Here is a 16,707-nt window from a genome sequence, read left to right on the forward strand (position 1 = left end):
ACGGGTGGGGATATAGGGGGAAAAGGGACACAGGGGAGATCCCTTTGGTGTTTCACCACAAGGTACATGCAAATGCATTAGTATACTACCTGGAATGCACTCAATTTCCAAAGCAGAAATTAACAATATTAACACTTTTCAGCAAATTATGTATTTCAGACTATTAAAACCTGTTGCTTCTACTCGGGACGCTTGCGTCCCAACTAGAGCTCTGGAAATGCAAATGCGCTACGCTAAATGCTAATAGTATTAGTTAAAACTCAAAAGTTCATTAAAATACACATGCAGGGTATCGAATTAAAGCTACACTCGTTGTGAATCCAGGCAACAAGTCAGATTTTTAAAATGCTTTTCGGCGAAAGCATGAGAAGCTATTATCTGATAGCATGTAACACCCAAAAAGACCCACAGGGGACATAAACAAAATAATTAGCATTTCAGCGTTACACAAACCGCACAATAAAATAGAAAACATTCATTACCTTTCACCATCTTCTTTGTTGGCACTCCTAGATGTCCCATAAACACTATTTGGGTCTTTATTTCGATTAAATCGGTCCATATAAAGCCTAGATATCGTTATATGTAGACTGTGTGATAAACGAAAAAAACATTGTTTCAAAACGTAACGTCATTTTTTAAAATTCAAAAAGTCGACGATAAACTTTTACAAAACACTTCGAAATACGTTTGTAATGCAACTTTAGGTATTAGTAAACGTTAATAAGCCATAAAATTCATCAGGAGGCGATGTAAAGATCATTAGCTGTCCGTCTGGAAAAATGTCCGGCTAGAAACTCAACGAAAATATCCGGTCCCAGACCGGATTAGATACGGTGTCCTGTATGTGTTTGACCAAGAAAAAACTCGAAGGGAAATGACAAGACTCTAGACACCCTGTGGAAGCTGTAGGTACTGCAACCTCAGGCAATTAATTGTGGTTCACGTTTATCAATGGGTTCAAGTAGCGCATGGATATATTTTCCCCATTTTCAGTGATCAGTTTTTCCTGTGCTTTTCGATGTAAATGCCGTTCTGGTAAAGCCACAGCAGTGATTTAACCAGTTTTTTAAACGTCTGAGTGTTTTCTATCCACACAGACTAAGCAAATGCATATACTATATTCCTGGCATGAGTAGCAGGGCGCTGAAATGTTGCGCGATTTTTAACAGAATGTTCAAAAAAGTAGAGGGTCGACTGAAGAGGTTAATATCAGATTAGTAAAACCAAACATTTACAGTGAGATAAACTTACGAAATGATAATAAACCGCTCCTTGTTGTCAGACTACAGCTGCACTATGCTGTGTGGATAGTTGATATATCTGATGCTGGTGTGACTGAACAGCAGCCCTGAGCTGAGCACAAGAGCCAGTAAGACTACCATATGGTGCATTCCATTACATTTTTTTTCAGTTGTCCTGAGTCTGCACAACTCTGCCAGGACCTAGGATCAAGAGAGACGCTCAAGTCTTTTAGTACTATATCTCTTGACACAATGATGAAAATAATCATGGCCTCTAAACCTTCAAGCTGCATACTGGACCCTATTCCAACTAAACTACTGAAAGAGCTGCTTCCTGTGCTTGGCCCTCCTATGTTGAACATAATAAACGGCTCTCTATCCACTGGATGTGTACCAAACTCACTAAAAGTGGCAGTAATAAAGCCTCTCTTGAAAAAGCCAAACCTTGACCCAGAAAATATTAAAAAGTATCGGCCTATATCGAATCTTCCATTCCTCTCAAAAATTTTAGAGAAGGCTGTTGCGCAGCAATTCACTGCCTTCCTGAAGACAAACAATGTATACGAAATGCTTCAGTCTGGTTTTAGACCCCATCATAGCACTGAGACGGCACTTGTGAAGGTGGTAAATAACATTTTAATGGCATCGGACCGAGGCTCTACATCTGTCCTCGTGCTCCTAGACCTTAGTGCTGCTTTTGATACCATCGATCACCACATTCTTTTGGAGAGATTGGAAACCCAAATTGGTCTACACGGACATGTTCTGGCCTGGTTTAGATCTTATCTGTCGGAAAGATATCAGTTTGTCTCTGTGAATGGTTTGTCCTCTGACAAATCAACTGTAAATTTCGGTGTTCCTCAAGGTTCTGTTTTAGGACCACTATTGTTTTCACTATATATTTTACCTCTTGGGGATGTTATTCGAAAACATAATGTAAACTTTCACTGCTATGCGGATGACACACAGCTGTACATTTCAATGAAACATGGTGAAGCCCCAAAATTGCCCTCGCTAGAAGCATGTGTTTCAGACATAAGGAAGTGGATGGCTGCAAACTTTCTACTATTAAACTCGGACAAAACAGAGATGCTTGTTCTAGGTCCCAAGAAACAAAGAGATCTTCTGTTGAATCTGACAATTAATCTTAATGGTTGTACAGTCGTCTCAAATAAAACTGTGAAGGACCTCGGCGTTACTCTGGACCCTGATCTCTCTTTTGAAGAACATATCAAGACCATTTCGAGGACAGCTTTTTTCCATCTACGTAACATTGCAAAAATCAGAAACTTTCTGTCCAAAAATGATGCAGAAAAATTAATCCATGCTTTTGTCACTTCTAGGTTAGACTACTGCAATGCTCTATTTTCCGGCTACCCGGATAAAACACTAAATAAACTTCAGTTAGTGCTAAATACGGCCGCTAAAATCCTGACTAGAACCAAAAAAATTGATCATATTACTCCAGTGCTAGCCTCTCTACACTGGCTTCCTGTCAAAGCAAGGGCTGATTTCAAGGTTTTACTGCTAACCTACAAAGCATTACATGGGCTTGCTCCTACCTATCTCTCTGATTTGGTCCTGCCGTACATACCTACACGTACGCTACGGTCACAAGACGCAGGCCTCCTAATTGTCCCTAGAATTTCTAAGCAAACAGCTGGAGGCAGGGCTTTCTCCTATAGAGCTCCATTTTTATGGAACGGTCTGCCTACCCATGTCAGAGACGCAAACTCGGTCTCAACCTTTAAGTCTTTACTGAAGACTCATCTCTTCAGTGGGTCATATGATTGAGTGTAGTCTGGCCTAGGAGTGGGAAGGTAAACGGAAAGGCTCTGGAGCAACGAACCGCCCTTGCTGTCTCTGCCTGGCCGGTTCCCCTCTTTCCACTGGGATTCTCTGCCTCTACCCTGTTACGGGGGCTGAGTCACTGGCTTACTGGGGCTCTCTCATGCCGTCCCTGGGCGGGGGGGTGCGTCACCTGGGTGGGTTGATTCACTGTTGTGGTCAGCCTGTCTGGGTTGGCGACCCCCCCTTGGGTTGTGCCGTGGCGGAGATCTTTGTGGGCTATACTCTGCCTTGTTTCAGGATGGTAAGTTGGTGGTTGAAGATATCCCTCTAGTGGTGTGGGGGCTGTGCTTTGGCAAAGTGGGTGGGGTTATATCCTTCCTGTTTGGCCCTGTCCGGGGGTGTCCTCGGACGGGGCCACAGTGTCTCCTGACCCCTCCTGTCTCAGCCTCCAGTATTTATGCTGCAGTAGTTTATGTGTCGGGGGGCTAGGGTCAGTTTGTTATATCTGGAGTACTTCTCCTGTCCTATTCGGTGTCCTGTGTGAATCTAAGTGTGCGTTCTCTAATTCTCTCCTTCTCTCTTTCTTTCTCTCTCTCGGAGGACCTGAGCCCTAGGACCATGCCCCAGGACTACCTGACATGATGACTCCTTGCTGTCCCCAGTCCACCTGGCCATGCTGCTGCTCCAGTTTCAACTGGCCTGGGCCCTAGGACCATGTCCCAGGACTACCTGACATGATGACTCCTTGCTGTCCCCAGTCCACCTGGCCATGCTGCTGCTCCAGTTTCATCTGTTCTGCCCTACTATTATTCAACCATGCTGGTCATTTATGAACATTTGAACATCTTGGCCACGTTCTGTTATAATCTCCACCCGGCACAGCCAGAAGAGGACTGGCCACCCCACATATGCTCTCTCTAATTCTCTCTTTCTTTCTCTCTCTCGGAGGACCTGAGCCCTAGGACCGTGCCCCAGGACTACCTGACATGATGACTCCTTGCTGTCCCCAGTCCACCTGACTGTGCTGCTGCTCCAGTTTCAACTGTTCTGCCCTACTATTATTCGACCATGCTGGTCATTTATGAACATTTGAACATCTTGGTCATGTTCTGTTATAATCTCTACCCATTTAACATTTACATTTAAGTCATTTAGCAGACGCTCTTATCCAGAGCGACTTACAAATTGGTGCTTTCACCTTATGACATCCAGTGGAACAGCCACTTTACAATAGTGCATCTAGGTCTTTTAAGGGGGAGGGGGGGGGGGAGAAGGATTACTTTATCCTATCCTAGGTATTCCTTAAAGAGGTGGGGTTTCAGGTGTCTCCGGAAGGTGGTGATTGACTCCGCTGTCCTGGCGTCGTGAGGGAGTTTGTTCCACCATTGCGGGGCCAGAGCAGCGAACAGTTTTGACTGGGCTGAGCGGGAACTGTACTTCCTCAGTGGTAGGGAGGCGAGCAGGCCAGAGGTGGATGAACGCAGTGCCCTTGTTTGGGTGTAGGGCCTGATCAGAGCCTGGAGGTACTGAGGTGCCGTTCCCCTCACAGCTCCGTAGGCAAGCACCATGGTCTTGTAGCGGATGCGAGCTTCAACTGGAAGCCAGTGGAGCCAGAAGAGGACTGGCCACCCCACATAGCCTGGTTCCTCTCTAGGTTTCTTCCTAGGTTTTGGCCTTTCTAGGGAGTTTTTCCTAGCCACCGTGCTTTTACACCTGCATTGTTTGCTGTTTGGTTTTTAGGCTGGGTTTCTGTACAGCACTTTGAGATATCAGCTGATGTACAAAGGGCTATATAAATAAATTTGATTTGATTTGATTTTCACACACAAATATGATGATATACCAAAGTCAGACATTATTAGGTCCTTAGCTTGTGTGTAGCTATGATACAGTTGTATTAATCTTAAGTCATATTCTGCAAATTAATTTCAATTTCAAACATTAACATTTCTGCAACAAAATCAGAAAGTGGATTAAATATATAAAGAATTGTATGAATATATTCTAAGAACTGCTAGTGTTCCATGTAGGCCTACATCATGTTGACACTATAATTGCACTTTATACACAATGAAAAGAAACACAAGTAGACTTTTTACATGTATATAATTTACCATAAGAACACAACGTATACAAAAGTCATCATTTCATGAATATATTTGACACAGGAACAGTTGTGTAAGATTAGTGGGCAGTAAGTACAGCTGCTGTATCGTACAAATGAGAGTGATCAACAAGTAAACTGTCATATTTCATTGTTTAAATATATTTAATATTAGTTTGAGGTATATTGGACAGGATTACATAAATACATATTTATATCTGAAATAGTTCATTGTTATTTACAGAGCAGCAATATGTGGAGTCTCTCGGGACGTTCAGGCCCACAACTCATCTCCCTGTTGTGAAGTCCAAATGGGCTGTATTTGATCTGTTCAGGAAAAAAATAACATATGGAATCAAATTTAATATTTAAAAACATGCTGATATGTTTCCTGACTGTTTGCGAGTTTAATGTAACTTTTTTGTAGTTCCCCCCCCCCCCATACATTATTTTATATGCTGTATTTATGTGTTATATACATTTGAGATATGTTATATATATACAGTACCAGTCAAAAGTTTGGACACACTTACTCATTCAAGGGTTTTTCTTTATTTATATTGAATAACAGGTAGACATTACAATGAACAACAAGACATTACAATGACTAACAGGAAAACATTACAATGATTTAAGTATATGGATGATTTTGAGGTATAGTCAAGAGCGAGTTTTATTCTTACCTCATCGTCTGATGAATGCCACAGGGAGTTCACGGTTTGGAACTAGCATCCCGGAATGGATAACATCAACTGGTTCACAATCTGTCGCCACAACTTCATAATCCCTGACCACCTTATAGAAAGATGGGAAAAAAAGAGCAATCGTTAGATAAGGAAGGGTATGTAAAAAGAACATCAGTATCAAATGAGGTAAGAGTCACATGGTGAAATAAAAATATCTTTCAAATTTGAAACACATTGTAGGACAACGTCTTCTTGGAACAATGTATATGCAGTGTATTCGGAAATTATTCAGACCCATTGACTTTTTCCACATTTTGTTACATTTCAAACTTATTCTAAAATGGATTAAACTGTTTTTCCCCCATCAATCTACACACAATACCCCATAATGACAAAGCAAAAACAGGTTTTTAGAAATTTTGCAAATTAGGTTAGATGGGGATCGTCGCTGCACAGCTGTTTTCAGGTCTCTCCAGCGATGTTCGATCGGGTTCACGTCCGCGCTCTGGCTGGGCCACACAAGGACATTCAGAGACTTGTCCCGAAGCCACTCCTGTGTTGTCTTGGTTGTGTGCTTAGGGTCATTGTCCTGTTGAAAGGTGAACCTTCACCCCAGTCTAAGGTCCTGAGCGCTCTGCAAGAGGTTTTCATCAATGATCTCTCTGTACTTTGCTCCGTTCATCCGTCCCTCGATCTTGACTAGTCTCCCAGTCCCTGCCACTGAAAAACATCTCCACAGCATGATGCTACCACCACTATGCTTCACCGCAGGGACGGTGCCAGGTTTCCTCCAGACGTGATGCTTGGCATTCAGGCCAAAGAGTTCAATGGTTTTATCAGACCAGAGAATATTGTTTCTCATGGTCTGCATCCTTCAGGTGCCTTTTGGCATTCCTCAAGCAGGCTGTCACGTGCCTTTTACTGAGGAGTGGCTTCTGTCCGGCCAATCTACCATAAAGGCCTGATTGGTGGAGTGCTGCAAGGAAGGATGTTCTACAAACTCTGGAGCTCTGTCAGAGTGACCATCGGGTTCTTGGTCACCATGCTGACCAAGGCCCTTCTCCACCAATTGCTCAGTTTGGCCAGGTGGCCATCTCTAAGAAGAATGATGGAGGGCACTGTGGTACCTCTACACAATCCTGTCTCGCAGCTCTACGGACAATCCCTTTGCCCTCAACACTTGTTTTTTGCTCTGACATGCACTGTCAACTGTGGGACCCTAAATAGACAGGTGTGAGCCTTTCCAAATCTTGTCCAATCAATTTAATTGACCACAGTTGGACTCCAATCAAGTTGTAGAAAAATCTCAACAATTGTCAATGGAAACAGGATGCACCTGAGCTCAATTTTGAGTCTCATAGCAAAGGGTCTGAATAACCATTTGCGAAAATGTCTAAACATCTTGTTTTTGCTTTGTGATTATGGGGTATTGTGTGTAGATTGATGAGGAAAATGTTTTATTTACTCAATTTTAGAATAAGGCTGTAATGTAACAAAATGTGGAAAAAGTCAAGGGGTTGGAATGCTTTCCGAATGCACTGTAAATTTAAGCCTGATTCAAGAAGAGAGAGTAATATTCACGTGTTCAGCACTACCTGCAGTGATATTACAATTTTGGCGACTTGGCGGTCACAGGAGGTTGTTCTTACCCAGCAGAGTGCCAAATGCAGCTGTAGCTCTGCCAGACGCCGCCCGATGCACATCCTCTTCCCAATGCCAAACGGCACATGGGCAAAGGGGTTGATGGGTCTGCTTTCTCTTAACCAACGCTCTGGCTTAAACAGGCTACTGTGCTCAAAGTACTCCTCATTGGCACCGAGAGCATGGCTGTTGATCATCAACACTGTCTGCAAATCAAAAACAAAAATCTTGATTAGACATCAATCAAATGTACATGTCAATTGATCCGAGACTAATCAACCGAACATGTGCTCTTAAATGAGGGAATTGGAAGTAACCCACGTACCCCCTTGGGAATGGAGTAATCCCCCAACACAGTGTCTTTGTCTAAGGTCCGACTCGTGAAGGGAACTGACGGCGATAACCTGCAGGAATTTGAAAACATTGCTTGGGAATATAGCCTTGAAGCAGGGGGATGCATATACATGTAAGCTCTTTAGGATCAGTTAAACATACTCAAACCATTTCAAACGGAAAGTTGAAAGGAAATATAACTAACCCCTGTCAAACGTTATAAGCATTCTCTGCGTGAGTTTACGCATTAAACTCTCAAAACACTTGTTACGTTTCAAACTCTTGTGACATCATGAGATTTAGTGTTATTATCGGTGTAGTAGTACTAAGGTATTTAAGGACAACAACGTGACCTTACTGTTGTTGCTATAAACTGTAGTGAATGGTCACCCAGTCATCATACCTAGTTATCTCACTATAAACTGCTTGCCTACAGTTTTTGAATTACCGAGGGCATGGCTGGTTTGACATTACGCAACTACTCCATTGATTTGGAGTTGAGAAAAATGTATGTGTGTACTCTGTCAGTATCTGCAACTGTATGGTTATTCCAGATTAAGATCTGAGGGGTACCGATAGCCTATAGCTAGCCTACTTCATCTGTTCTGCACTTGTGTTTGAGTATACAGTACAGTCTGTGGTGTTGTCGTTTTTGCGTCAGTGGAATATCTTACTGTACCTCATGGACTCCTTGAGGCAGGCCTTGAGGTAGGGCATTCTCTGGAGGTGCTCAGCGCTGGGAGTCTGATTGGCAGGAAGAACTTCTCTAATTTCCTGGAGCAGCTTCCCCTGAGCGCATGGGTTACGGGAGAGGTTGAAAATAGCCCACAGCAAGCTGTTGGCAGTCTGGAAAAAACATCAACAGAGAGAGAGAGACAGAGAGACAGAAAGCAAGAGAGAGGCCGAGAGAGGCAGAGAGCAAGAGAGACAAACAGACAGAGAAAGAGAGAGAGAGAGGGATGGGAGAGATGTCAGACTCAGAGAGATACTATGAACTGCATTCCATAGAGGGGTCCTACAGTTAATGGAGCTGAGGAATGTGCGGGGTTCCTCAGGATCATTTTGTTCCTTCTCTCACAGGGAGGGAATACCACTTAAAATGTGGAATGCAAAAAGTCAAAGGTCAAAGTAAGGAATTTAAAGGATTAGGTATCATGTTTTCTCTGCTTATTGTTCTGAAAATAGAATAGTGAAATAGGCACTGGTGCAAGTGAATGATAAATCTGGCCCTATCCTTGTTTGAAGGACCGAGATTCAAAACCAGGTCTCAAGACAGTTAGCCCGCTAAAGCTAATGCCTAGGCGTAAAGCAAGCCGTCAGGTCTCAAGACAGTTAGCCCGCTAAAGCTAATGCCTAGGCGTAAAGCAAGCCGTCAGGTCTCAAGACAGTTAGCCCGCTAAAGCTAATGCCTAGGCGTAAAGCAAGCCGTCAGGTCTCAAGCCACGTTATTCATCGCAGTTCACCTAAAAAACTGGAGGCCCTATCACACTTCAATGTTGTGACGCTAAATTATTAGCAAGGATACTCAACATGCGAGCGTGGTTCATCGAACCAGCTCTGTTACATTATTGATCCTTACCGTCTCCACTCCTCCAATCTGGAGCTCTGTGATGGCGGCGTACAGCTCCTTCTTGGACAGGTGACTGTGGCGGTAGATGTCACCCAGAAAGTCGTCACCGGGCCCCGTTGTCTCTGTGTGGTGCTTTATCTTCTTGTCTATGTAGACTTTGGCTAGAGACAACAGGAAGAGAAAAATAGGAACTAATAAACGGATGGATATATAGAGTATAAGGTAACAATTACTTCACATTTTAAAGCCATTCTGAGGGTCAACTTCATTCACCAAAACATGGATTCCATTTGAGAAAAGCTGCAACCAGTCATAAAACAATGATAATTGTAAACATCTAAAAACATGAAGACTATAGTAAACATGCCCTAAAATGACCTGTAACGGTATTCGTCGTCGGAAGAAGAGGAATCAACGGACCAAAGCGCAGCGTGGTAAATGTTCATGCTTGGTTTATTAAAACTGAACACTAACAAAAATAAACAAGAGAATAACCGAAAGAGTCCTGTAAGGTGAAAACACTAAACAGAAAGTAACTACCCACAAAAACCATGTGGGAAAAAGCTACCTAAGTATGGTTCCCAATCAGAGACAACTGTCCCTGATTGAGAACCATACCCGGCCAAAACAAAGAAATACAAAAACATAGAAAAAGGAACATAGAATGCCCACCCAAATCACACCCTGACCAAACCAAAATAGAGACATAAAAAGCTCTAAGGTCAGGGCATTCTTTCAAAAGCCAGCAAACACCTTTGATCTCCTGAAGTGCAACATACAATTGTTTAAGCATATGTTGCAGAACAGTGATTCAAATATGTTTTTCTGAATATCGATCTTAAGGGGGTTAGCCATCAGTGACAGAGTTGACAAGCCATTGAACGAGTTGACAACAGATACTCAAAACAGACGTATTTTTGCCTCTAAAAATACAAGTTCAATACAAAACATTTGTAAAATATGGAAAATTATTAATTTGAAAATCCCTAAATTGAGTTGAGGTGACGTTAGTTGTCACGACTTCTGCCGTTCGGGCGACGTTCGTCACCGGCTTTCTAGCTGCCATGGATCTACGTTCATTTTTCCATTTGTTTTGTCTTGATTGTACACACCTGGTTCCCATAACATTATAATTATTTTCCCTATTTAACCCTTTGGTTCCCATGATGTTTTGTGTGTGATTGTATCTTGTTAGTCTTCTGTGTTATGGTGTGTTTTCCCTGCGTGGAATTTATGGTTGTTTATTTTTCGAGTAAAGTACATAATGTTTTATATTTTTTATATATATATTTTTTTTTTACCCCGTTTTCTCCCCAATTTTGTGGTATCCAGCTACTATCTTGCCTCATCGTTACAACTCCCGTACGGGCTCGGGAGAGACAAAGGTTGAAAGTCATGCGTCCTCCGATACACAACTTAACACAGCGCGCATCCAACCCGGAAGCCAGCCGCACCAATGTGTCGGACGAAACACCGTGCACCTGGCAACCTTGGTTAGCGAGCACTTGGCCCGGCACAGGAGTCGCTCCCTACCGGCCAACCCCTCCCTAACCTGGACGACGCTAGGCCAATTGCGCGTTGCCCCCCCGGACCTCCCGGTCGCGGCCGGTTACGACAGAGCCTGGGCCCGAACCCAGAGTCTCTGGTAGTACAGCGCCCTTAACCACTGCGCCACCCGGGAGGCCCAAAGTACATTATTTTACTCAGTTCTGTGTCCTGCGCCTGACTCCGTCCTCACCTCTGCACACCTCTGCACACCTGACAAGAGTAGATGTTTTACAGAGATAAAAAAAAAATCTTCATTCAAGTGATATACAAAACAGCAATTTAGTTCTTCCTCAGTTGCTTTATAACTTTATAACTTTATAACAAATGTATAACTTTATAACATATTTGAACTAAAATTAATATTCTATCAGGCAGATAGAGTTTGCAGTTTATTGTTGTGACCATGTCAATTTCGATTTTGTTTGTTTAAATCTATCAAAAGTAGAGAACTACATGTAATGAGGACATGAAGAAGGGGTCCTTATGATATAGCTGTCCCTGCTTATTCCTAATTCATTTAGGATTTTTGACAAATCTGACAGTTCACCAAATCTCTGGACACATTTTTTAGGAATTTTGATACAGTTTTGATAGAAATATTCTTTAAAGTCACAGAAGGCTATTGCAAGAAACTACATTAGATAACTTTTCAGTTAATAACCATTATTGCCATATATTTTTATTTTAAATACTTTTTGGAAGAGTTTGACATTTGAATCCTTTGCCTCCGGACAAGGGCATTTCAAGGCATAGAGCCGACATGGACATTAGTAATATTGAAAGTATTTAGAAAATTTCACTTATAACATTCCTGTAAATGCAGATTTTAAGCTCAAATAATGCAACTAAATATTTTTTTTACATAAAAATAAAGATTCCCTGCCGAACAAGGATTGTCCCAACTTTCAAGAATCCCTGAGCTAATTTCCTTCCCATTTTGCCATGAGACAGAGAAAATGTTGCAGTTTTAAAGCTAATTTACTGTAATTAAGAACATTATATAGTTCATTATATAATTCATGGCTATCTGGGGGGCCCAACTTCCGGGAGGGGCAAAGCTCATTGGCCTCCTGCCTAGGGTGTTGTGCTACACCAGTGAGTGTGTGTGTGTGTGGGGGGGGGGGGGGGGGCAAGCCACTGCCAAGCAAGCAACACAAAAAACGATCAGTAGCAAAGTCCTGAGCCAACATTCCACACCTCCCTCCTCCCCTCCAGCCCTCTATCCCGCCATCCCTCCCACTATTACAAATACAAATATTTGGGAGACTTCTCCCTCTTAGGTCATCCGGTTTACTACCACTCTGGCTGTGTCATGTAAGAAGTGTAGAGCCAACTGCATTGATCACAGAGGCACCCTGCTCATATCTCTCTCTCTCTGCTATCACCTGACTGGAAATGTGCTCATAACAGTTTGTGGGTCATACGTCATCTGGAGAAAGAGCTGCAAAACACGCGCTGTGGTGTAGGGATTGGGGGGTTGCCTAGGGAGGGGTTTAAAGTGAATGTGGTGGGCTGAGAGGTTTCATCAGGGGGAGAGAGGACATGGAGAGGAAGTTCCTTTAGAGGGAGGGGGGCTGGACATGAGAGCGAGGGTTGGAGGGTTGATATGGAGGTTGTGAGTTGAAGAAAGGGGGAAAAGAAGGGGAGGTTTCAGGGGGACAGAGGAGGCATGGAGGGGAGGTTTCAGGGGGACAGAGGAGACATGGAGGGAGGTTTCAGGGGGGACAGAGGGGACATGGAGGGGAGGTTTCAGGGGGACAGAGGAGGCATGGAGGGGAGGTTTCAGGGGGGGACAGAGGAGACATGGAGGGGAGGTTTCAGGGGGACAGAAGGGACATGGAGGGGAGGTTTCAGGGGGACAGAGGAGAGATGGAGGGAGGTTTCAGGGGGACAGAAGGGACATGGAGGGGAGGTTTCAGGGGGACAGAAGGGACATGGAGGGGAGGTTTCAGGGGGACAGAGGGAACATGGAGGGGAGAATTCAGGGGGACAGAGGAGACATGGAGGGAGGTTTCAGGGGGACAGAGGGGACATGGAGGGGAGGTTTCAGGGGGACAGAGGAGACATGGAGGGGAGGTTTCAGGGGGACAGAGGGGACATGGAGGGGAGGTTTCAGGGGGACAGAGGGGACATGGAGGGGAGAATTCAGGGGGACAGAAGGGACATGGAGGGGAGGTTACTTTAGAGGGATGGGGGAGGTTACTTTAGAGGGATGGGGAGGGGACATGGAGGGGAGGTTACTTTAGAGGGATGGGGAGGGGAGGTTACTTTAGAGGGATGGGGAGGGGACATGGAGGGGAGGTTACTTTAGAGGGATGGGAAGGGGGGTTACTTTAGAGGGTTAGGGAGGGGAGGTTACTTTAGAGGGATGGGGAGGGGAGGTTACTTTAGAGGGATGGGGAGGGGAGTTGCAAGCGAGAGTCAGTGGACATTGAAAAGGTGTTAGAGGTTGTTTGTACCTATGCTGAATATACGGTCCCATGCCATAGTGTGGGCCTGCCACGTTTTGGTGTTCAGTTTTTTGTGGAGCTCCACTGGCGTGACCATCATTATGCCAAATGTGCTCATCATCTACATAGAGAGAGAGAGAGAGAGAGAGAGGGAGAGAGAGAGAGAAGGAGAGAGAGAGAGAGAGAGAGAGAGAGAGAGAGAGAGACATTAAATGTAACAATCAAATAAAGACATACAGTAACAATGTATTTTTGCAAGTAACCATTCATTCATTTCCAAGGTCTTCCTACAGTATTTCAATGGCAATTTATAGCACATGGCCATGGTTACTATAACAAAAAATGTTATGACCTTTTTTACGATGTTTTTGTCTCCTGCATGTGGTATTATTGATTTGCTCCAGTAATTTACAGCCAGCCCCCAGCCGAGAGATAGTCTATTGCACTATCAGTAACTGTCGCTGTGGCGATTATAGCCCACTCATTCAAGTGAACTCGATGACCTGCGCTCTTTCTATAGGCTCAGAGAGCGAGCCTGCAGCCTAGGTGTGTCACAAAAAGCCAGTGCTAAGAAGCTACTCCAAAAATATACTTCACACCAGAATAAGTTAAGCTACACTAAAGCTTTAGAGCCCTAGCTCTAAAGCCCCTTAGAAAAACATCATTTAATTAACTAAAGTCACTTTGAACAAGTAGCCTCCGAACTGCTTAGTGAAAATTATAACAAAAAATTATAACATGTAAATCTGAGTTGTCATAGACGACAAATTGCAAGAACAGTTCACTAGAGTCAGATTGTTAAGAGAATGTAATTTAACTTGGTATTTTTTTCCTATTAAAGACAAAAAGTGAGAATTAGGCACACAAAAGTGTTTCAAGTGACTATTAGGCAGGTCTGAAATGATTGAATACTTCACATATGTTTTATTATATTTTTGCAAAAACAGTGGTGTGTAGTTCCAGTAGTTATCTACACTGCTACATGATAACACAGTGGTGTGTAGTTCCAGTAGTTATCTACACTGCTACATGATAAAACAGTACTGTGTAGTTCCAGTAGTTATCTACACTGCTACATGGTAAAACAGTAGTGTGTAGTTCCAGTAGTTATCTACACTGCTACATGGTAAAACAGTAGTGTGTAGTTCCAGTAGTTATCTACACTGCTACATGGTAAAACAGTAGTGTGTAGTTCCAGTAGTTATCTACACTGCTACATGGTAAAACAGTAGTGTGTAGTTCCAGTAGTTATCTACACTGCTACATGGTAAAACAGTAGTTAACACAAGCAAAATGATAATTTAATTCAACTACCACCAAGCTACTGCAAATTCCAGTTAAACTATTACTTGAACTACATGTAGTTCTTCCCAACATTACAGAAAGATCACTAAGGTTATCAAGTCGGGGGTCTTCAGCTGCGCCCACAATATGCAGATAGTAATTCGATGTGTAAAATCATGAACCACTTACTGTTTTTATGGACATGATAAAGGTCATAGCCTCCTCGTTGACGTTGTCATGCAGAAGTCCGAATCTTTTGTCATAGAGCACTAAGCAAATGGCTGTAAGTATAACGAGGATCAACAATCAGATCATAAACATTTGAAAACATGAATTGATTTATGAATGAATGAACTCATGCTGAGAAACAAACAATTATACCGTGTATTCATTCTAATAAGAGGTTTACTAAATTGTTGTTTTTTAACAATAAAATTATTTTTAGAATAATGTAATGTATTTAATACATCTGAATTAGATATAAGCAACAATTGATATCTAACTACAAATATGTTCGTTATTTATAGCCTAATCATTCAATAGAGTACGTACTCTCCATTGACCATTTATTCAATTCGAAGTACAAGTCCTCAAATCGTCCATTGTCAGTCACTTGTCCAATTCTACTAACGAAATCCGACAACACCTACATTTTGGAGACAGAAATTACAGTAAATACCAGACATTCTTTGATCAAATTCACGTTGAATTGTACTGTTTTAACGCAGAGAAAATGATCTTACAAACCTGATTTATTTTTCCATCAAGTTTCGCGACCTCGGTGGGTTTCATCAATTTCTGCTGAAATGCGCTTCTCATCCTCTGCCAGTCTTTCCCTTCCCTAAAAATCACGCGGAAAAACATGAGCTATTTTTATCTGTATACTACTGCTAAGCAAATAGCTTGATATCATATTAATATTAAAAATTGCTACTTACAGAATAAGAAGTCCATATGCCTCGTCTCTGAAGTCTCGGTAGGCTTTCCAGGGTTTAATCTCCAGACGCTGCGGGTAAACGCTCTCATTTCTGTAGAGCGTTTCCATCAAGCAAGGTGCGCCAATATGGACCGATTCAAAGGAGCCGAGTTTCATCCGGAAAATCTTGCCGAATGTCTTATGGTAATCAATCTAAAATAAATAAATATAATTCACAATACATTTACTTCACCCAAAACAAATTTGATTATTTATTAAACTGTGTATATTTTCTCTCGAAAATTACATTTTATTTTCAATGCTTAATGTTATTAATCCTATAGCCTAATTATAATAATTGTTTTATCATTTACCAATGTATCATGTTGTCTTTGCAGCCCTCCTTTGCGGAGTAGTTCTATCAAACTGCCAAATAAGGGCCAATTGGTGGGTCCAGGTATCGAATAAAGGCTCTGAGTTTGCAAGGGAAGACTTTGTCCACAAGGCGCAACCTCCTCAGAATCCTTCGGGTCCGTCCTGGACACTGAAGACGTTGGCTTGTGGTGCTGCAACCCAACCGTCTTCTTCTTTAACAATTCGACTATCTGTTTTACCTTTTGGATTTGTGCCCTCATTCTCAACCAGCGATAGGCTAATAGCGGATATGCACTGGGGCACTTGGCGCTCAACACGAATGAATGTATTTGCGTAAGTTGTTGGAAACTTGGAACTACTCAGCCATCTAGTTTCTTGGAACTGTCACACCTTCCACAATATATATATACTCTGAGAGTGTTTTTTCCGGACGAACACATAACCAATCAGGGATCAGTCCTGCATGGTGTAGCCGTTGAGCCCACATCCTTCAATTATGGATCAATGTTGTGACGATCGCATGACTCCAGATAGACCGAGGAAGTACCCCTTGCCCCCGCTTTATAAATAAACATATCGGCATAAACTGAAGGTGAACGAAAGGTGAAGCGGTTCGCTTGAACCCTAGTGGAGTCCACCACGGGAGGCTGCGGAGGGGAGGACGGCTCATAATAATGGCCGGAAGGTAGCAAATGGAATCCCATCAAACACCTGGAAACCATGTATTTTATGTATTTGATCAAATTCCACTCATCCTACTCCAGA

General features: G+C 42.7%; 1 protein-coding gene across 1 annotated transcript; it reads right to left on the reverse strand.

Annotated features, from left to right (window-relative positions):
- Window positions 1-5,146: 5,146 nt before the first annotated feature.
- On the reverse strand, window positions 5,147-16,202 carry LOC115125232 (1,25-dihydroxyvitamin D(3) 24-hydroxylase, mitochondrial). Its single transcript, XM_065021286.1, has 12 exons — window positions 15,942-16,202; window positions 15,590-15,780; window positions 15,399-15,492; window positions 15,204-15,297; window positions 14,841-14,932; window positions 13,377-13,488; window positions 9,379-9,530; window positions 8,479-8,645; window positions 7,792-7,870; window positions 7,475-7,672; window positions 5,823-5,934; window positions 5,147-5,466 (listed from the first exon to the last, which is right to left on the reverse strand). Exons 1-11 carry the CDS (start codon window positions 16,200-16,202, stop codon window positions 5,824-5,826), a joined length of 1,551 nt encoding a protein of 516 aa, XP_064877358.1. The 3' UTR covers window positions 5,147-5,466; window position 5,823.
- Window positions 16,203-16,707: the final 505 nt, after the last annotated feature.

Source organism: Oncorhynchus nerka, linkage group LG2 (assembly GCF_034236695.1).
Source record: "Oncorhynchus nerka isolate Pitt River linkage group LG2, Oner_Uvic_2.0, whole genome shotgun sequence".
In the NCBI taxonomy this organism is placed as follows: domain Eukaryota; kingdom Metazoa; phylum Chordata; class Actinopteri; order Salmoniformes; family Salmonidae; genus Oncorhynchus; species Oncorhynchus nerka.

Coding starts and splice junctions, on each gene's coding strand:
- LOC115125232 (XM_065021286.1), bottom strand. CDS start 16,202: ATGAGGGCACAAATCCAAAAGGTAAAACAGATAGTCGAATTGTTAAAG. Junction 8,646..9,378: donor AGATTGGAGGAGTGGAGACG/GTAAGGATCAAT, acceptor TGTTTTTTCCAG/ACTGCCAACAGCTTGCTGTG. Junction 7,871..8,478: donor TGCCTCAAGGAGTCCATGAG/GTACAGTAAGAT, acceptor AAATTCCTGCAG/GTTATCGCCGTCAGTTCCCT.